The sequence below is a fragment of the Scylla paramamosain genome, chromosome 28 (assembly GCF_035594125.1).
Source record: "Scylla paramamosain isolate STU-SP2022 chromosome 28, ASM3559412v1, whole genome shotgun sequence".
Lineage (NCBI taxonomy): Eukaryota > Metazoa > Arthropoda > Malacostraca > Decapoda > Portunidae > Scylla > Scylla paramamosain.
In genome coordinates, this window is record NC_087178.1 from 14,944,751 (window position 1) to 14,967,250 (window position 22,500).

The 22,500-nt window shown below is 41.0% G+C and overlaps 1 protein-coding gene across 1 annotated transcript in view; it reads left to right on the forward strand.

The window, feature by feature from the left end:
* The window catches only part of LOC135115131 (uncharacterized), a 94,456-nt gene that overhangs the window by 29,641 nt on the left and 42,315 nt on the right, over nt 1-22,500 (forward strand). The window contains exon 2 of the mRNA XM_064031631.1: nt 22,335-22,388. Coding sequence (XP_063887701.1) covers nt 22,335-22,388 — 54 coding nt within the window. The remainder of the gene's footprint in view (nt 1-22,334; nt 22,389-22,500) is intronic.

A 22,500-nucleotide genomic window follows, 5' to 3' on the forward strand; every position in this document is an offset into this window, starting at 1 on the left:
ATGTATGAGTATCCAAGACTCACAAATCTGTCCTTGCTGTGTTAGGTTAGGTTAGGTTAGGCTAGAAAAGGTTAGATTAAGAGTAGTCATGTTAGGTTATGTCATATTAGGAGTGTCCACAGACCAGGTTGGGTTAGGGTAGGAGTGTCCATATGGTAGGCTGGGTTAGGGCAGGAGTGTCTGCAGGTTAGGTTGGGTTAGGGTAAGAATATCTGTAATATATGTTGGGTTAGGGGTAAGAGTGACCGTACACCAAGTTAAATTAGGAAGTTTTTTTCTTTATTATTATTATTATTTTTTTCGTTTTACTTATTATGCTGCAATAGCGTAGTATATATTTTTTTAAAGCACTAAAGGTTTTCACACCGTAAATGAAAAGAGAACTAAAAGAATGAGTGCATTTTTCTTTTGTTATATATGTAGTTATCATGCATTTTCATTTAATGTTAAACATTGTCAATAATATTATCTCACCACACTCAGTGAAAGTCAGAGGTCATATTAGGTTGTGTTACGCTATGCTGAGCTGGATTGGAAGCGTCACGTGAGCCCAAACACACAGCTCAAGGACAGCGAGGGCAATGGCCGATTAAGAAAAGGGAAAAAAGAAAAAAGAAAAAAACAGTAAAAAAAAAAAAACAGAACAGAACAGAAAAAAAGAACGAGATGAAAAAAACGAGAATAAATTGATAAGGACAGGAAATGAACGGGAAGCGAGTGAAGATCAGAAGGAAAAATGTAAAAAGAAAATGTAGAAACGAAGACTGGTGGCAGACAGTAATCAGTGTGACTCCTTTGTTTGCTCTTTGCTGAGCAGCTTAGAGGTGGACAGGGATTTCTCGTTTCTTTGGCATAAAGTAGAAGTGCAGCATTACTATTTTTTTTTTCACAGAATGCGTAATGTTTTGCTTTTTCAGTTTACATTTTGCTGATGAGAATATTGTGCTGTGTAAAAGTTTGATGAAATTATTTACTACATTCTTTGTTTTGAATAATGTAGATTCATTATAATTATTATTATTATTAACATTATCTTTTGAAATCTTTATTATTATTATTATTATTATTATTATTATTATTATTATCATTATTATTATTATTATTATTATTATTATTATTATTATTATTATTATTTATTTATTCATTTATTTTCATTTTACTGCTGCTGCTGCTGCTGCTGCTGCTGCTGCTGCTGCTGCTGCTGCTGCTGCTGCTGCTGCTGCTGCTGCTGCTGCTACTACTACTACTACTACTACTACTACTACTACTACTACTACTACTACTACTACTACTACTACTACTACTACTATCACCACTATTTATTGTTGTTGTTGTTGCTGTTGTTCTCCGCCAAGACGGACGCCCATAAAAGATTAAAATCATACAGTATTAATGAAGAACGCACTAGATACACAGAGTTAAGGCGTAAAGCAAAGAGGTTAAACACAGCAAAAGGTCCACCGAATTACACGTTGCTTGCTAAAGTAAGACGAACCCAAAGGAACTTCATAGTTGTATCGGACAAAAAAATAAGGATTATCTCAATTATCACCACTTACCGACGAAAATGGGGATTTCACCAACGATGAGGAGAAAATTGGTAGCATTCTTAACACTTTCTTTGCATCAATTTTTACAGTAGAAGACCTCAGCGACATCCCTACTGTGCCAGCAGTCCAATTAAATAACAGCAATGCCCTCAGTACTATCATAGTAACAAAAAGAGACAGGTCGAAATGTATCGATAAACTTGAAGTAAGCAGGTCACCAGAGCCTGACACGATCTCACCTCACATCTTAAAAGAAGCGAAATCCGAATTAGTTAAACTTCTGAATTTATTGTTCAATAAAGCCCTGCAGTCCGGTACAATGCCTGATGAGTGGAAGCTCGCTAACGTAACTCTGATTTTTAAAAAGAGGCAGCAAATCTTTACCATGCAATTACCGGTTAATTAGCTTAACCTCAGTCGTATGCAAAATGCTTGAGACACTTATAAGAGACAAACTTGTTAATCACTTAGAGGAAAACAAACTATTTGAAAATACTGAACACGGCTTCCGAAACAAACGTTCTTCTTGTTTGACGAACCTCTTAGACTTCTACGATAATGTGAACCAGTATGACGAAAGTAAAGCGGTAGATATAATATACTTCGGTTTTTCAAAAAGCTTTCGACAAAGTTCCCCACAAACGTTTACTGGTTAAGCTAAAATCACACGTGCTGAGATGGGTAGGAAACTGGCTAAACAATCGTAAACAAAGAGTAGTAGTAAATGGATAAACATCCAAGTGGACTAACGTAACTAGCGGGGTGCCACAGGGATCAGTCTGTTCCTTTCTTTATATAAACAACATAGATGAGGGTGTTACCAATGTGGTCTGTAACGAACAACTAATAGAAATGCAGAATAATCTAGACAAATTGTCATAGTGGGGACAAACCTGGCAGATGAGTTTTAATGCAGATAAGTGTAAACTGTTTCATGTAATGTATCGAAACGAGAAAGCAAACTATATTTTGAATGGTTTCCAACTTAAAAGTGTTGACAGCGAGTAGCCTAAAACCTAGCCAACACTGTTCAGAACCAGTAAAGAAGGCAAACAAAATAATTTCCTTGATCGGCAGAGCTTTTGAACATAAATCTAAGGATACAATCCTCAAGTTGTATAGCTCTTTAATCCGCCTCCTCCTGGAATATTGCGTTCAAGCATGGTGCCTCTATTATCAGAAAGATATTGATAAATTAGAACCAGTTCAACGTAAAGTAACGAAAATGATACCAAGCCTAAGAAACAAATCAAACGAAGAGCGTCTTAAAGAATGAAATCTATTCCCATTAACACAAAGAAGATTAAGGGGCGACTTAATACAGGTGTTTATAATCATCAAAGGCATTGATAACATGGACTGCAGTAAATGTTTCACGATAGATTTTTTTTCAGATTTCACGCGAGGAAACGGTTGCAAAATTGTTGGGAAATCATTCAACTCTCATGAATCAAAAAATTGCTTTTCCACCGTGTAGTTAATCTATGGAATGGGCTTCCTCGAGACGTGATAGACTGCAACACCGTAAAGACTTTTAAACGCCGTCTTGACAAATTTTTTCGCCTCCAATCCGCGGGTAACAGCATTTGTTTGTCAGAGATTAACTTCCTTGCCTCCAGGAAATGGGGAGTCCTCATTTCATCTACTTTCTTTCCTATAAAATTTCCTTCGGGTTTGTCCTTTTCTAACTTCGTAAGATATTTATTTTCGACCTGTTTCCTGCACGGTTTATGCCGGAGGGAGAGGAGGGTGGGGAGAGAACCTCCTGTTTTGCTGTCCTTGTCTTCTGTCACCTTAGTAATCCTAAGTCACGTCGCCTCGTGAGGACCGCAAGGTCTGTTGTGGCCTGTGTTTCTATGTAACTCCTCCTCCTCCTTCTCCTCCTTCTCTTCTTCCTCCTCCTCCTCCTCCTCCTCCTCCTCCTCCTCCTACTATTGCTACTACTATATACTTCTATTATTACTACTACTACTACTACTTCTACTACTACAACTACTGTATGTGTGTGTGTGTGTGTGTGTGTGTGTGTGTGTGTGTGTGTGACTGCTGCCTCTGTGACAGCTATGTGTCGGTGGGCGTAGCTTGGTATCGGAATCGACAATCTTCACTCACAACATCCTTGTGCAAGTGGGTTATCAAAGTTAGTCTGGCGTGTTGCGTTTTATTTAGAAAAATAAATTGTCTTACAGCTCAACAACAGTGCACTTCTATACTACTCAATCACACGACACGAATACTCTATACTACTCAATCACAAGATTATTTGCAAAGTTATTAAGACTCTTGTGTCTTGGTCAGAGTCTATGTCTTTGAGTAACTCGTGACAGAGCGACACGGGTTGTGCATCTGTACTATCTTGGTGTCTGGCTGCTACTGACGCTAAAAATGACTTGAGAATTGTCCGAGAGGTGCCTAGGCATACGCCATAGATTTCCATAGCCAATAATATCAAGCAAAATGAATGACGTTTTAATCTCCACCCAATGGGAGGTAAGTCTTTAACGAGCTGAATGGGCATAAAACAAACCGGCTGTTTATAGTTAAGCTTGGCTGTTATCAATTCAACGTCCTGTTAACCTCTTGCACAATTCTTCTAATACTGACGTTAGATTCTCCAACGCGTTTCTAACTTCCTTCTAATTCTACTCCTATATCTATTTTTTTCATGCAAGGTAGCGCCTATTACACTACTACTACTACTACTACTACTACTACTACTACTACTACTACTACTATACTACTACTACTACTACTACAGTAACAACAACAATAACTACTACTACTACTACTACTACTACTACTACTACTGTACTTCTCTTTACCACCACCACCACCACCACCGCACACCGTCGTCGCCTTCGTCATCGTCACCGTCATCCACCACAGGCAAGACTCGAACAGCAGGAACCTGAATCGTAGTAAAGAGCTTACGATAACGAGGGGGTGAGAATGAGGCCACGGCGCAGGCTACTCTTCCTCCTGCTCTCCCTCTTGCTCTGCCTCCCTCTCTCCCTCATCCCTGTCCCCTCTTGGCCTATCCCGAAGGACCCATAAAGCCCCCTCCCTTGGTCCTAATCTCTGAGCTGTGGCAAGACTCCCTCCTCGATCTCAGTCTTCAATCTGTCCCCTGGAAGCCTCAGAGGACCACCCTTCCTTATTAGGTCTCTCTCTCTCTCTCTCTCTCTCTCTCTCTCTCTCTCTCTCTCTCTCTCTCTCTCTCTCTCTCTCTCTCTCTCTCTCTCTCTCTCTCTCTCATTTTTTTTTCCATTTTTTTCCATTTCTTCTCCTCCTCTTCCTCCTACTCCTCCTCCTCCTCATCCGCCTCTTCTCCATGGCTCCATTTTTTACTCTTACTCGTTTCACCTTTCTGTTACATTCTATATCTTTATATATTCTATATTTTACCTTTTTCTTGCTTATTTATTTTCCTGCTTACTTTACGATTTACGTGTGTGTGTAACTCTACCCTCATTGCTTCCCTAACCTCTTTCTTCAGTGTACCTTGCATCCTTCTCCGTACTGCCAGAATCGAGTACTGTCACTTTACTGCCAATTGCTCACTCCTCTACACCTGTTAGTACCTTCTTGCAGCTCTTGGAAACCTCCTCGGCATTTATATCTCCATTTCCATGCTCCTGTTTATCTCTCATTGCCTCAGTCATTCTTCGCTTTTATTCGTCTCGTATTCCTTCACCCCTGAGTTCTTTCACCTTATGCCTCTTCTCTCCTTTCTTAAGAAACTATTCATTACTATTATATTTATCAACCTAAAATATAGATCAGACTATGAAGAGACACATTCCTGAGCAAATCTAGTAAGGAATATATCAAATGTTATTGAAACACATGTGAAATTATTTAACATTTTATTGTTGAAGAAATGCAATACTCGTACGTTAAGCCACCCCCAAACTGGTGAGCGGTCTGGTGCACGCGCCGTAAGTTACCTCTTGGGAGACTTTGGGTGCGCTTTTATGTCTTTAGTGCTTGATGCTTCCTGCGGGATGCAAGCGTAATAGTGCTTTATTCCTGCGTGACGCTGCAAGTGTTTGCCCAGTGTGTAGAAGCACACGGTGTTTTGCTTCTCTCTCTCCCTCTTTCCTTTTCTCCTCATTTCCTGATATAATAGCTTATTTTCTAATTACGAGTATTTCAGAATTTTTAACATCACTCGAGCACTTTATCAGAACACTTCGTTGAAATATCACATTTTTTTTTTCTTTCATATTTACATGTTAGTAAGAAACAAACTTGTCATTTTCAAGAGATAATAGTATATTTTCCTATCATCCTCTATTTTTTACTTCATTCGTGCTCTTGATCAGAATACTTCGTTGAAATATCACAGGAATTTATTTTTTATTATTCATACATCAGTATGAAATAACGTAGTGATATATTTTTCACATTCTGTATTATACTGAACTGGTAACAATTCATACGCGCTGCTCGGATGTGTGCAGGTGATATACCAATAAAGGTTTGAGGGAAGAGAGTGACGGGCAATCATTTTTATCCATCAAGGATTTGCTACCATTGACCTTGGGAACGTATTGTTTCAGTATACATGTGTACATCACCTGTGTGTTGCTGTCATGCTTGTTAGCGTGAAAATGTGTTGGTGGCTGATAATAGCTTTCTTCCCCCCTCCCCTCCCCATCCCCTCCCCCCCTCTCTCTCTCTCTCTCTCTCTCTCTCTCTCTCTCTCTCTCTCTCTCTCTCTCTCTCTCTCTCTCTCTCTCTCTCTCTCTCTCTCTCTCTCTCTCTCTCTCCATCCTTTTCGTTTCCTGTTCACTTCTGTCCTCTCCCGCCATGTCACTGAGGGAGGTGGGCTGGGAGTAGCCTTGTTATATTGCTAACCTGTCCTCCTCAAGTAGTTTACATGTAGCAGTGAGTAGATCCTCAGGTACCCTCGTTATAAGCCAAGAAACTTCGTGGTATCTCGTCTTGTGTGTTCTTGTATGTTTCTCCTTCCTTCCTCTCCTCTCCTTCAGTGTTTACCTTGGTTTCCTTCATGTAATGGGAGTTGTTTATGCTTTACTGTGGAGGGAAGGTGTGTGTGTGTGTGTGTGTGTGTGTGTGTGTGTGTGTGTGTGTGTGTGTGTGCGCGCGCTGGTTGTATTCGTTGCGGATCTGAAGGTCAGAGGCTGAATATCTAAAAGGAATGTGCTGATTCAATGCGCTAAGAAGAGAGAGAGAGAGAGAGAGAGAGAGAGAGAGAGAGAGAGAGAGAGAGAGAGAGAGAGAGAGAGAGAGAGAGAGAGAGAGAGAGAAGGGTGGGGGTGGCGGGGAGAGAGAGGGATCCTCCTCTTAATTAAGTTTAAGTCCTTGAAGTAACTTGCCAAAGTGTGTAAATAGTAAACAAGTGTCTGAGTCAACAAGTGAGGAAAGTTTGATAAAATATTTAGACATTCATTACGCTTCGCAAAGATAAAATGTTAATTTGATAGTGAAACAAAACTGAAACAAAGGAAGATATATGAACCTTCTTGAGAATAAGGGAAGAGATAAGACAAATTAAGACTGAAAGCAAATAATACCAGGTAACCATGGACACCGCTGTACATTAAGGGGTTTGGTTACAAAAACTATAACTGTATAACAAATAACATCAGACAGCAATAGAAAACGTGAAGTTTTAGATATCGAACTCGTAACTGTCCTCCTATTTTCTTTCGTATGCTATATTGTTTTCATGAACCGTGAAGCATTCTCAAAACATTTTTCATGAAATATGGATACGTGCTTCTGTTCTGTAGTGGACTCCTGCTGCTGCTGCTGCTGCTGCTGCTGCTGCTGCTGCTGCTGCTGCTGATGATGATGATGATGATAATGATGATGGTGATGCTATTGATGATGATGGTAATGAAAATACTTTGATGATATTTAGTAGGCAGGTATTGATAGAGATAGATGATGGTGATACTATTGATGATGATGGTAATGAAAATACTTTGATGATATTTAGTAGGCAGGTATTGATAGAGATAGATAGGCAGGTAGGTGGATAGACAGATAGCTAGATCCTTTGCAGTGAATGAACATGAGAAAAGTATTACATAAAAATTCCCTTGAACCATCACAATAACATAAAGTCCAACAACTGCCACGCATCCTAATTATAGCGGTATTAAACACAGGAATTTCTACTCGTAATTACCTGACGAATTCTGTGTTACGACGTGTAATTCAGCTCAGTTCTGGGAATAGCGACAATACTTGTATCGTAACAGGAACTGGTGTGTTATAATTAATCGAGTTTATGGTAACCTTGCCACTCAGACCTGAGACCAACAATAACTGCAGTATTTTGGAACACTTTGTTGTTGTTGTTGTTGTTGTTGTTGTTGTTTCTCTCCTCCTCCTCCTCCTTCTCCTCCTCCTCCTCCTCCTTGTTATCTTCTGTCGCTTTTATGTCCTTCTGCTCTTGCACCTTTGTTTTCTTTCTTCCTTCATTTTATTTGTTACATGATTTTGCGTTTTTATCATTTCACCACTTCTCATTTCGTTAACGTATTTCTACTTTTATGCCTTACCTCTCGTAACCTCCATTAATTCTACTGTTATATATTTTCTTCATAAGCTACTCCTTTTCCCTATCTGACTCACTTTTGCTTCTCTAAACTTTATTTATATCCCGTGCACTCTTGACATTCGTAAGAGATCAGTAACGCTTACCATCACACACACACACACACACACACACACACACACACACACACACACACACACACACAACCCCGCCGTCAGTTCCTGGTCAACAAACACTAACCAGCGAGATCAAGTCTCAACATTGCCTTCCGGCCAGAGCCTCAGCCACGATTTCAGTCTGTTTATCTTTGTTTGGCTCGCCACCACTTGGTTACTCGGGCCTTGTTCTTATCTGGGTCAAGTTTCCTTTTCCTTTTTTTTTCTCTACTTGGAAGCCAAAGCGCTCTAACAACAGGGATCTTTAATTAGGAATGATTAGCTTGCTCTCGTCACATTTTGTTCAAGCGCCGACTATATTTTCTATTTTTTGCACTCAGAAACGTCGTCTATATTTTTTTTGCTCTCAGAAACGTTGACTATATTTTTTCTCTCAGAAACGAAACCTCGGAAACGACAGACATTTATTTTTAAATTGGGCATCATTAGCGTGTCATAAACATATTTCTTCGTGTCTGGGCGAAGGAAGGAAGGTCGTGTACTATTATTCCTCCCAGGTAGATTTTTCACCCCATTAAAATTTTACCGTAAGATTTCTGTAAATAATTCACGTCCATATTGGGTTAGGTTAGGATTGGAGGAACTGATTTAGTGGTTCTTAGAAGTGAATTTAATTTTTATTATTATTATCATTTTATTTATTGATTTATTTTTTTTATGAAAGAATTTTCGTGACTGAAGTTTACGTGGATTGATCTTACAAAGAAGCTAAAACGTTATGCTGCTGTTCATTAGAAGAAAAAAGAATAAATAAAAATAAAATAAAAAGGTAAATAAATAAATACGTAAATAAGATAGAATATAAGGAATAATAAGAAAAGAAAGAATGAAAACAAACAAGTAACAATTATGATACTAACAGTGATAATGAATAAAGAGAAAATTATTAAGGTTTTGTTAGAGAGCTTATCGAGGTGGCAGCAGAGGGTCGCGGTTCCCTCAGCTCGGCAGGACCCTCAGAGGAAAGACTCGTGAGATAATTAATGAGCCAATCTTCCTCGACACGGATCAGTTAATAGAGCGGAGTGAATCAGAATGACATAACGTGTGAGGATTGTAAAGGATGTGAGTGTTCCTGCCTGTGGGTCACATTAAGGTTGTTTCCGTGTCATTGTTCAGGTTCAGGTTCTCTATTGAGTCACTGACGGCGTTGATGCGCTCAGCTGAGTTTTATCTTCTATGTATGTTTCATCTGAATATATTTTACTAACGAGAATTCCATAAAAAACTTACTCAAAATAATATTCTCTTCTTGGTAAATTTACTAAAAGACATTATCTATCCTTACAACCAAAGCTAACCTAACCTAACTTAACTTAAGCTAACCTAACCGAACCTAATCGAATATAGCCTAATCTAATCCAACCTAAGTTAACCTAACCTAACCTAACCTAATCTAATCTAACCTAACTTAACTTAAGTTAACCTAACCGAACCTAATCGAATCCAACCTAACTTAACCTAACCTAACTTAACCTAACCTAACCTTACATAACCTAACCCAACCCAATCCAACTCAATCCAACCTAACCTAACCTAACCCAACCTAATTTAACCTAACTTAACCCAACGTGACCTAACCTAAATAAATAATTCGTTTAACCAATCAATTAATCAATCACTTGTAGATAACATTAATACAAAAATTCACTATTAACACTTCAAAAACCTTATTTCACGTCTACTCTTCATATTTCGTTTCACTTCCTATTTCTTCCTCTGCTGCTTCTCTTTATCTCTTTCCCTAATTATCCTCTCCCTGAGTCCCGCGGCTCGAGTTCCGTATTGGCATTGATTCCCGAGAGTATCAGATGGGCGAAATATTGAGTCTGATTTTACTACATGCATTTGCCTTTGTTCCTGATGCAGCGGATGAAGTCTGGCGGGCAATTGATAGAAGCATTGTGTGTGTGTGTGTGTGTGTGTGTGTGTGTGTGTGTGTGTGTGTGTGTGTGTGTGTGTGTGTGTGTGTGTGTGTGTGTGTGTGTGTGTGTGTGTGTGTTACATATATTAATGAATAGTGTTGTTTAATTTGTAGGTATATTTCATCATGGTTGTAATTGAGTGTTTCAGTTAGAGAATTGTTTTCGTGAAGCTCATCAAGTATGGTTGGCTGGCTTTATTATGGTAACACACACACACACACACACACACACACACACACACACACACACACACACACACACACACACACTCAATAAGATTATTTGTTTCAGATTATCAGGATTGAATGAATGAAAATGGGCAAATTTTCACAATAGTGTATATTGATAGTTGGCGTGTATTGCGTGGGATGGGATTGCTGCATGCCGTGTGTGTTTGTTACTCCCTTTATCGTGTGTGTGTGTGTGTGTGTGTGTGTGTGTGTGTGTGTGTGTGCGGCTCTGTATCAGTATCTATCTGTCTGTCTCTGCATGTATGTCTATTGATTATCTATCCATTCTCTCTCTCTCTCTCTCTCTCTCTCTCTCTCTCTCTCTCTCTCTCTCTCTCTCTCTCTCTCTCTCTCTCTCCCATACCTCATTCTCTTCCGTCCTTTCCCTCCCACTCCTACCTCCTCTCCCTCCAAACATCACAGGCCCAGCATTAACACACCTATCAATAGCCGTGAAGGGGGCAACGTTATTCCTGTGCATCATAGCGAGCGTGTCTTGTCCCCAAGTCATCTGTGTGAAATCTTGGCCGTCCCGGTGCTTGTATTAATACCTGCCATACTAATCTCGGCCACGGGGGAGAGCCAGGTGACAGGTGAGCTGGACCAGGTGTGAGGCTATTGGCTGTTGTCTCTCTCTCTCTCTCTCTCTCTCTCTCTCTCTCTGTCTCTCTCTCTCTCTCTCTCTGAAAGGGAAGTTGCCGGTGTTTTCAGTAATGATTTTAAAGCTTTTTTTTCTCACACAACACAAAGATGCTTAAAGATAACATTCTCTCTCTCTCTCTCTCTCTCTCTCTCTCTCTCTCTCTCTCTCTCTCTCTCTCTCTCTCTCTCTCTCTCTCTCTCTCTCTCTCTCTCTCTCTCATTTTCTTTCTGTTCCCAATCACTCAGTCCGTCCCTTTAGTTTTTTTCTTTTTCCCTCCACTTTTTCTCCCGTCCTGTCTCTCTCATCGTCCTTGGTGATTTCTTTTCCAATTCCCTTTTTTCCCTTTGTTATCTGTTAATCTCCATTTGGTTCTTTTTTCTCCTCAGTGTCCTGCCGTTCTTTCTGTTTTTCGATTTTCTTTTTTTGCTTCCGACTTCTCTTTCTCTGATTGCTTTCCCTCTGTTCATCACTTTTCTTTTTTTCTTTCCTGATATATTTTCTTCCCATCTTTCTTTTCCATTTTCCCCTCTTTTCCCTCGCCTCCTGCACAGTTTCATATCTTTCGTAAATTTGCCCCTCTTAACGTTGCTTGTCTGACTTCAATTAATTCTTCATGTTTCCCTATTATTCCTCTGTTTCCCTCCCTCCTTCCCTTCCCTTCCTTTCTCCACTTCATTCTTTACCTTTTCCTTCATTTCTTCCTTTCTCCATTCTCCACTTTCCTTCCTTCTCCCTTTCCTTCGTTATCTCTCTCTCTCTCTCTCTCTCTCTCTCTCTCTCTCTCTCTCTCTCTCTCTCTCTCTCTCTCTCTCTCTCTCTCTCTCTCTCTCTAATGCTACATCTTTTTCTCCCTTTCTTATATATCTCTCTTTGTAGCATTATTGATCTAACTCCATTACCATCCTTCTCCTCTCCACCTACCTTCCTTCCTTTCTCCTTCTCTCTCCCTTCTTTCCTTTCTTCATTTCACTCATTGCATTCTTGGGCATATTTGCAGTTTTTTCTTTTCTCTGTACCATTACTTATCTAACTCCATTACCATCCTTTCCTCTTGCCCCTGCCTCCCTCCCTCCACCTTCTTGCCCTCTCTCTCTCTCTCTCTCTCTCTCTCTCTCTCTCTCTCTCTCTCTCTCTTCCTTGTTCTTTCCTTCTATCCTCTTCCGTCTCCTTCCCTACACGTGCTCAGTTCTCAGGGCGTGAAAAGCTCCTTTCTACCCAGCTGTCACTAAACGCATTTTGGCGCCTTCCCGCGAATGTCTTGTAAGGAAGTGAGGGGTGGGATGGAGAGAGAGAGAGAGAGAGAGAGAGAGAGAGAGAGAGAGAGAGAGAGAGAGAGAGAGAGAGAGAGAGAGAGAGAGAGAGAGAGAGAGAGATGAAAACGGGTGCAGAGAAGAGTAAGGTTCCATTCCTTTCTCATCTTTTCTCGTTTCTCTTGTTACGTTTATAGCTCCTTTTATGTCGTTTTCTCTCTCTCTCTCTCTCTCTCTCTCTCTCTCTCTCTCTCTCTCTCTCTCTCTCTCTCTCTCTCTCTCTCTCTTCTCTATTTCTTCTTGCCTCTTTCGTCTTTCGTATTCATACTTCGTTGAAAGGATTGTGATGCTCTCTCTCTCTCTCTCTCTCTCTCTCTCTCTCTCTCTCTCTCTCTCTCTCTCTCTCTCTCTCTCTCTCTCTCTCTCTCTCTCTCTCTCTCCCTCTCTCTCTCATCCTTTATCGCCTTTCCGCACCTGGACCTCAGTTGGCCTCAAGGAGAGTCAGGTAGAATTATGATGCACTGGTCGGCTGGGCTTTGCTATGGCGCGTAACACACTCTCCCCTTGAAGCCTGTGGTGGGTAAGGACCTTGGCAAGCTGACTAGATGACCGACTTAATGAGTGACTGACTTAAATACCCATAACAAGCAAGGCGTCTCGGGATCAAACGCTACTTAATTTTAAACACTCATCAACGAGGCTTAAATAATGAAAGGTGGAGAAGTTAATCAATTGACTTTTATGCCTCACCTAACTTAATCTAACCTAAACTAAACTAAAGTAATCCAAAAGAAAAATTAATAAAGACCAACTATTTATTTATTTTTTTTTTGTTGGAGGGACACCGGCCAAGGGCAGCAAACATCCAATAAAAAAAAAGGCTCACTGAGATGCCAGTCCCCGAATAGGGTCCAAACCGGTAGTCAAAAACTGAAGGATAAGTGTCTTGAGACCTCCCTCTTGAAAGAATTCAAGTCATAAGAATGTGGAAATACAGAAGCAGGCAGGGAGTTCCAGAGTTTACCAGAGAAAGGGATGAATGATTGAGAATACTGGTTAACTCTCGCATTAGAGAGGCGGAGAGAATAGGGGTGAGAGAAAGAAGAAAGTCTTGTGCAGCGAGGCCGCGGGAAGAGGGGAGGCATGCAGTTAGCAAGATCAGAAGAGTAGTTAGCATGAAAATAGCGGTAGAAGATAGCAAGAGATGCAGCATTGCGGCGATGAGAAAGAGGCTGAAGACAGTCAGTTAGAGGAGAGAAGTTGATGAGACGAAAAGCTTTTGATTCCACCCTGTCTAGAAGAGTGGAACCCACCCAGACATGTGAAGTATACTCCATACATGGACGGATAAAACCCTCTGTACAGAGTTAGCAGCTGGGAGTGGGAGGGATGAGAAAAACTGGTGGAGACGTCTCAGAACTCCTAACTTCATAGAAGCTGTTTTAGCTAGATATGAGATATGAAGTTTCCAGTTTAGGTTATAAGTAAAGTACAGACCGAGGATGTTCAGAGTAGAAGAGAGGGGGACAGATGATTGTTATTGAAGAAGAGGGGATAGTTGTTTGAAAGGTTGTGTCGAGTTCATAGATGGAGGAATTGATTTTTGAGGCACTGAACAATACCAATACTGCCCCAATCAGAAATTTTAGAGAGATCAGAAGTCAGGCCATTATATGGTTTCCCGGCGTGAACTGTTTACTTTTAGAAGGGTTGGACGTCTAGGAAAAGACGTGAAAAAGTGCTGGGTGGTATCATCAGCGTAGGAGTGAAAAGGACAAGAAGTTTGGCTTTGAAGATGAATGATAGGAAAAAAATGGGTGACAAGACAGAACCTTGAGAAACACCATTGTTAGTAGGTTTAGGAAAAAAACAGTGACCGTCTACCACAGCAGCAATAGAATGGTCAGAAAGGAAACTTGAGATGAATTTACAGATAGGATAGAAGCGGTAGGAGGGTAGTTTAGAAATCAAAGCTTTGTGCCAGACTCTATCAAAACCTTTCGATATGTCTAAGGCAACAGCAAAAGTTTCACCAAAATCTCTAAAAGAGGATGACCAAGACTCAGTAAGCAAGGCCAGATCACCAGTAGAGCGGCCTTGACGGAACTCATACTAGCGATCAGATAGAATGTTGTGAAGTGATAAATGTTTAAGAATCTTCCTGTTGAAGATAGATTAAAAAAACTTTAGATAGGCAGGAAATTAAAGCAAGAGAACGGTAGTTTGAGGGATTAGAACAGTCACCGTTTTTAGGAACAGGTTGAATGTAGCAAACTTCCAGCAAGGAAAGGTAGATATTGAGAAACAGAGTTGAGAGAGTTTGACTAGGCAAGGTGCAAGCACGGAGGCACAGTTTCTGAGAACAATAGGAGGGACCCCGTCAGGTCCATAAGTCTTCCGAGGATTTAGGCCAGCGAGGGCATGGAAAACATCACTGTGAAGAATTTTAATAGGTAGCATGAAGTAGTCAGAGGATGGAGGAGAGTGAGGAACAAGCCCTGAATCATCCAAGGTAGATTTTTTAACAAATGTTTCAGCGAAGAGTTCAGCTTTAGAAATAAATGTGATCGCAGCGGTGCCATCTGGTTGAAATAAAGGAGAGAAAGAAGAAGCAGAGTTGTTGGAAATATTTTTGGCTAGATGCCAGAAGTCACGAGGGGAGTTAGATCTTGAAAGATTTTGATATTTTTTTTTATTAATGAAGGGGTTTTTGGCTAATTGAAGAACAGACTTGGTATGGTTCCGGGCAGAAATATAAAGTGCATTAGATTCTGGTGATGGAAGGCTCATGTACCTTTTGTGGGCCACCTCTCTATCATGTATAGCACGAGAATAGGCCGTGTTAAACCAAGGTTTGGAAGATTTAAATCGAGAAAAAGAGTGAGGAATGTACGCCTCCATGCCAGACACTATCACCTCTGTTATGTGCTCGGCACACAGAGACGGGTTTCTGACACGGAAGCAGTAGTCATTGCAAGGACAATCAGGAAAATAGTTCCTTAGGTTCCCCCAACTAGCAGAGGCAAACCGCCAGAGTTACCTCCATTTAGGGGATCCTGAGGAGGGGTTGGAGCGATAGGACAAGATACAGATATGAGATTGTGATCGGAGGAGCCCAACGGAGAAGAGAGGGTAACAGCATAAGCAGAAGGATTAGAGGTTACGAAAAGGTCAAGAATGTTGGACGTATTTCCAAGATGGTCAGGAATACGAGTAGGGTGTTACACCAATTGCTCTAGGTCGCGGAGGATAGCAAAGCTGAAGACTAGTTCACCAGAATGGTGAACCTAGTTCACTAGAATGGTGAACTAGGTCGTTACGCACATATACACAACATCCAGCTTCGGACTGAAAATGAGGATAGAGAAAGTAGGAGGGAACAGAAGAGGGGCTACTGTCAGTTGCCTTAGACACCTGTGTTTCAGTGAGGAAAGAAGATGAGGTTTAAGAGAATAGTTGAAAAAAAAATGTTGTAAAGCTGTAGGTGTAGGAGAGACTCCTCAAACAGTAAAAGCATTAAAAATCATGAGTGAAGTGACCGAGTGGGAAATTAATCTTCGTGAGTATAGAAGTAATGTGACACTAAAGCCATGACAGTTGATAAGATGAAGTAAAATTGATGGTAATAAAATGCATGTTTCCCGAGGCACCACTTAGAGTCATTTAGTCATTTTGAATCCTCTGGCGTTATTTATTCATATGTCTAGCCTACCACACTAAAGACTTAACTCCACTGTTTGTTTTATTTATTTTGATATTTTTTCAGTTAGTGGTTGAAAGAGAGGCAGATAAAATGTATGTTTAAAATGTAAATCCCCATTTTATGTGTGTGTGTGTCTGTGTGTGTGTGTGTGTGTGTGTGTGTGTGTGTGTGTGTGTGTCGGTTTAGCTGCCATGCCAAGGCTTCTATACACAGCGGGAAAGCTATTCATTTCTTCACGTACGTCTGTTTCCTGCTTTACTGCTTATTCTCATTCTCTTCCTTTTTTTCCTACGCTTCCTCCTCCATTTCCTCCTTCCTTTTTTTCTCTATTCTTTGTCTTGTGATAGTAGTAGTAGTAGTAGTAGTGATGGTGGAGGCGGCCGGAAAGGCGAGGTACATGTAAGCAGGTGAGTGATGGGTCAGGTGAGTGTGGGCGCGTGGCTGGGCTGGCGGGAGGCGTGTGGCTGAGCGGGCTGGCAAGGAACCCTGTGAGACGTGGGTGGCCCTCGAAAGTTATGAGCCACCTCGTATATACTTTCCCTTCTAAGCGCTAGTCGTATTTGTCACCGGTAGTAATTCATTGCTCATTAACACACCTGCGACGCACCACACACCACTTACACACACCTCCACACTCATTCCACCTGCCATACCCGCCTCCCACCACACATGACACACGATAACACACACAACTCTTCCAGCCACCTGACTCTAAATTCCCCACTTGTTGCCACACTACCTCGCTCCACTTACCACTGCACTCCTTCCGGCCACATGCTGCCTCGCGCCACCTGGGCCTTCTACCAGCTGGCGCCGCAGGGAAGAACGGGAAACATACTCATACTCGTATTGCTCGCTCGGGAAACACTAATTTATTCTAACTGTATAATCATAGAGACTGGATGACTTCGTATCTCGGCGTTGTGTGCGTCAACCTCTGGAGCATGATGCAGTGATAGTAAAGTTTGTTCCCTCAAGGCTCGTGCTGAATGCTGATGCTGAATGCTGTGTGCTGATTGTGTGTGTGTGTGTGTGTGTGTGTGTGTGTGTGTGTGTGTGTGTGTGTGTGTGTGTGTGTGTTGGGGGGGGGTGGTTGTAATGTGTGATGTGTCTGTATATGTACGTATATTCAGATCCTGGCTGAAAGTTTAAGGGTTGTTTCCAGTTTCTTGTTGCGTTGCTTTTCGCTTTCTTTCTTTAGGGATGCAGGAGTGACAGGTGGGAATGTACTGTATGATTCTGCAAATTTGTCATGGCTGTATTTTCTTTTTCTTTCTTTCTTTCTTTCTTTCTTTCTTTCTTTCTTTCTTTCTTTCTTTCTTTCTTTCTTCTTCTTCTTCTTCTTCTTCTTCTTCTTCTTCTTCTTCTTCTTCTTCTTCTTCTTCTTCTTCTTCTTCTTTTTCTCCTTTTTTGTATCATTATTACAGGCGTTATTACACCGTGAAATGACACTACTACAATTTTACTTTTTTTTCTTCTTATTGTGTTTTCTGTTACCATCACTACTACTACTACTACTACTACTACTACTACTACTACTATAGCAACCACTCTTAGTATCACCGCCGCTACCACACACGTTACCCTAGCGCAGTGTGCCACGGATCCCTCACGCGTGCAATGGCCCTAGTTCGATCCGAGGCAGGGACACGGAATTATGCATTTTTCCATGACCCGCGGGAGGAAGGTGAAGGGACGCGGGGCTTTGAGAGTGAGGAAAGAGTGAAGCTTTGCCAAACAGTCTTCCTCGGTGCTGGAAATTGGAAAGTGCCACGTGAACGGGTCCGCGATTAAGCAGATTTTTTTGTAATATTTTTTTCTGTTTGCATCTGTGGTTTGAAAGAGCGATGGTAATGTAAAGTAATAAGGAAATGATGTAAAAAAAAATGTTGCAGATTATAGTGTGAATGTGGTTATATTACACACACACACACACACACACACACACACACACACACACACACACACACACACACACACACACACACACACTTTCTATTCAATACGGGGAAAAAAAAACATTAAATAGTTTCCGAATTCCCCAAATAATCCGATAAATTCCTTACAGATCCTTCAAATAGCTCCCCTAATTTTTGCCCTCTCACTCTTACCGCGCCGGACTGGGAGTGGGGTGAGGCAGCTCCCTTGGTATTGCTGCTGTTGTTGTTGTTGTTGTTATTGTTGTTGTTGTTGTTGTTGTTGTTGTTGTTGTTGTTGTTGTTTTTGTTGTTTTTGTTCTTGTTGTTGTTGTTATGGTGGTGGTGTTGGTGTTGGTTGTTAAATTAAACTTCCTTTCTTGTCTAAGCTTTTTTTTTCTCGTTTTTTTTCTGGTTCTCAGTTCCCTTTTCTTTCTTTTCCTTGTATTTTTTTCTTACGGCTTCTTTTCCTCTGATTGTTAACCTTTCCTACGTCATCTTTTTTCTTTCCTTCTTTTCCTTTTTTTCTCACTCATTTCCTTCCTTCATTCCTTCTTTCCTTCCTTCCTTGATATAATGCAGCATGAGTGAAAGAAACCAACAATAACAGGTAGCAATACAACTGTTACCTGTGTGTTGTACCTGTGCTGTTCGCCCCTTGAAACACCTGCCTTGTGTGAGTTTGGCTTCCCACCGTCCTCTCTTGGGTACTGGCGGGCTAACTGAAAGGTCTCGGTTGCGTCCATCACCCAGGCCATTAATAAGACCCTGGGTGCGTTTTGGTGGGTTGCGTGTGTTGCGATTTTTATTTCTATTACTACTACTACTACTACTACTACTACTACTACTACTACTACTACTACTACTACTACTACTACTACTACTACTACTACCACCACCACCACCATTACTATTACTACTTCAACAATAACAGCAACAACAACAACAGTAACAACAACAACAACAATAACAACAACAACAACAACAACAACAACAACAACAACAACAACAACAACAATTATTACCACTTTACATGGTGCCTATTTTATCATTCGAGTACCGTAACATGGGCAATTTTATGTCACACACATACACACACACACACACACACACACACACACACACACAGTCGAGACACATTCATGGATTACATTTTCCACTGAAATCTGATGTCGTTCCATGTAACAATTTTTCCTACTTTTCTACTGTAATACCTCAATTGGATTAAATTGCCTGAAATTCCCTTACAAGCAGAGAGCACGCAGGGTTAGGGGGAGGAGGGAGGGAGTAAAATAAGAGGGGGACTTGGAGGGGAGGTAAGGGTGATGGAGGAATGGTATAATACGATAGGAAGGGGAAGGAGAGGGAGGGAAGGTTGGATAAGGGTATCAGAGAGGGGTGAGGGGGAGAAGGATGACTGTAGTGGGGAGTGGGTAAGGGAGGGTGTGGTGAGAGGGGAGTGTGGGGGGAGTGAGGAGTACGTGGCGGGGGATGTGGAGTAGCGTGGGTCATTGACCGGCGCCTTCTTTATGAGTGTGGTGTTTTATCATGTTATTTTTTTTCTAAGGTATTTCATTATTATTATTATTATTATTTTTATTATTATTATTATTATTATTATTATTATTATTATTATTATTATTGTTATCACATCACCACCATCGTCATCATCACTAACATTACAAGTTCATTCAGATATTTTCATTATTTCTATTCAAATATTTTACTGAAAGGAAATTTCGTACAATAGTGTTTGTCAAGCGAAGCGTTATGATGTACAGGAGAGAGAGAGAGAGAGAGAGAGAGAGAGAGAGAGAGAGAGAGAGAGAGAGAGAGAGAGAGAGAGAGAGTAGTGAGGAGGCTGTTGTTCCCATGATGCAGCGCGTGTGTGTGTGTATGTGTGTGTGTGTGTGTGTGTGTGTGTGTGTGTGTGTGTGTGTCCCAGCCACCACCAGCTGACGCAATCTTGATGGTGCTTCAGTTCCTCCATCTTTCCTCCATGCCTCTTTCCTCCTCTATCAGTCTCTCTTCCTTTCCTCCATGCCTCTTTCGCCCTCCTCTATCATCTCCTCGCCTCTCTAACTCTTTCCCTCTTCCTACTTTTACCTTTTTCTTTCTCTCCTCAACTGGTCTTTTTCCTCGTACCACTTTCCTTCATCTCCCTCTTTCTCGCTCCCACTTTCTCTTCACTTGTTTCCTTATTCCTTCTTTAGTCTGATTCACGCCTTTTTGTCATCGTATTTTACTTATTATTATTTCCTGCATATTTTCTTCCCACCTTTCTTTCCTTCACATTTTTTTTCTTTTACCCTTCGTGTGTGATTTTTCATCTTCTCCTTCCTCCTGTTTCATAATTTACTCGTATTTCTTTTTTTTATCTACACTTCCTTTCCTTTATTTTTTTGTATTATTATTCTTGGTTTTCTTCGCATTTTGCCATTTTTCATCTCTCTTCTCTTCCTCCTTCCTTTCCGTCTTTTTATTTATTTTTTTCATTACGTGTACTCTTTGTCCCTCTTCACAGTTTGGTTTTTGTTGTACTCTTCGTCTTTCCCTCTTTTTTCCGTAATTTCTTCTAACTGATCTTATTTCCGTATCACGTTACACTTTTTCTCTCCCCGCCAAATTTTCCCCTCTGCGTTAGGTACGAAAAAATGTGTTGCACTAATTAGATATTATCTTTTCCCCTCAGGTGTCATATTTCAGCATAAAAATTGGTGGTCGTAGAAGTTTTATTTATTTTTCTCCATTCCACACACACACACACACACACACACACACACACACACACACACACACACACACACACACACACACACACACACACACACACACACACACACACACATACACGTGACTGACCCTTACACTCCACACTCAGATTTATACTATTCAGGAAGAGGAGAAAATAAAAGTCTCGCCACATTAGTATCAAAGGCCGTGAGCGCTGTACATACATATCAAATATCTTTTTTTTACTCTTATATTCACATTTTTGTTGTCTGTTTCAATTCACCTCACCTAACCTAACCTAACCTCACATCTAACCTAACCCATCTTACCTAACCTAACCTCACCACCTACCACCTCACCTAAGCCTATCTAACCACCTCACTTCACTTTACCTAACCTAAACCCATGTGACTGTATATATGTGTGTGGTGTGTGTGTGTGTGTGTGTGTGTGTGTGTGTGTGTGTGTGTGTGTGTGTATGTGTGTGAATAACCAGAAGAGAGAGCGAAAAAAATATAAGGGACTGGACACACGAGTCATATCTGAGCAACACCTGCCGCCCCACGCATACGTCCCACACCTGCGTCTGTCCCTTTGCCTTCCCCGGGCTGTAATCTTCTTATTGACAGTCCCGGGGCTTTCCATCTTACGGCGGCAGGTAATGTTATCTGGGACGTTTTCTGCTGCCCGTGTTATTATTGTAATATGGAATGGTTTTTTCTCATCAGGCGAGAAAACAAGGCTTCCGGAGACGTTATTACTCCACCTTATGACAGGCGCACGCGACACACACAGACAGACAGACACACACACACACACACACACACACACAGAGAGAGAGAGAGAGAGAGAGAGAGAGAGAGAGAGAGAGAGAGAGAGAGAGAGAGAGAGAGAGAGAGAGAGAGAGAGAGAGAGAGAGAGAGAGAGAGAGCGAGAGAACGTGTCGTATCATTTCATAAGTCAAACGCGTTGAGATCGTAGTGAAATATATAAAAGACTTCCTCTCAATAATTCAGGCACCTGCATCAGCGTGAGAGTTGAGGTGAGGAAACAGACGTATATTATGGCGGCACGTGACAAATTTTAGACCGAGGAAATATCCAGACCTTGAGAATATAGATCTGAGATTGGCAAAATAGAAAAAAAAAAAAAAAAAGATGTTAGGGAATGATTATCAAGATTTTAAATGAGAGGAATTCACGTAAGGGACTGTTGGTAAATTTAGGGGAAAGGCGTGAGGTGCGGGAACGATTCAAGGCCAGCCATCAAGTGATTTCGCAATACAGAAGTGATGAAGTTGTAGGATGTAAGTGTGAAGTCTTGAAAAGGTTTTTTGTTTTGTGTGTACTGTTTGTGGTGTTACTTTTTATCTTGTCCTTTTTTTCATCTACTCATAATCTTCAGCTTCTTGGTATTTATAGCATGTCCTTACCATTCCTCTTTTTTTATTTGTCCCTAACACGTTGAATGGAAACTCGTAACATAGCGTCGTCATTATCACCATCTTCATCATCAGTCGTTATTTACCACGTACATTCCATCGTCTACTAATAGATGTGAATTTATATGAATTTCTAATCGTTCTGAGTTCTTAATCCACTCCCGAGTCACAATTCTTTCAATTCTTGGAAACTCCCACCATCATGATTAATCTAATCCCTTTTGTTATGGTGCAGGTGAGGTCTGCTGCTCCGCACTTCGAGGCGCCCTTCACGACCGTCCCTGGCGTGGTGAGTAAATACTGTTTTTCTTCTCTTATCTCAGATGATGCGTCAAGGATGAAAATGGTCTTGCTTACAAGTCTTGGATGATTTAAGTATGTATTCTGTATGTGTGTTTTTA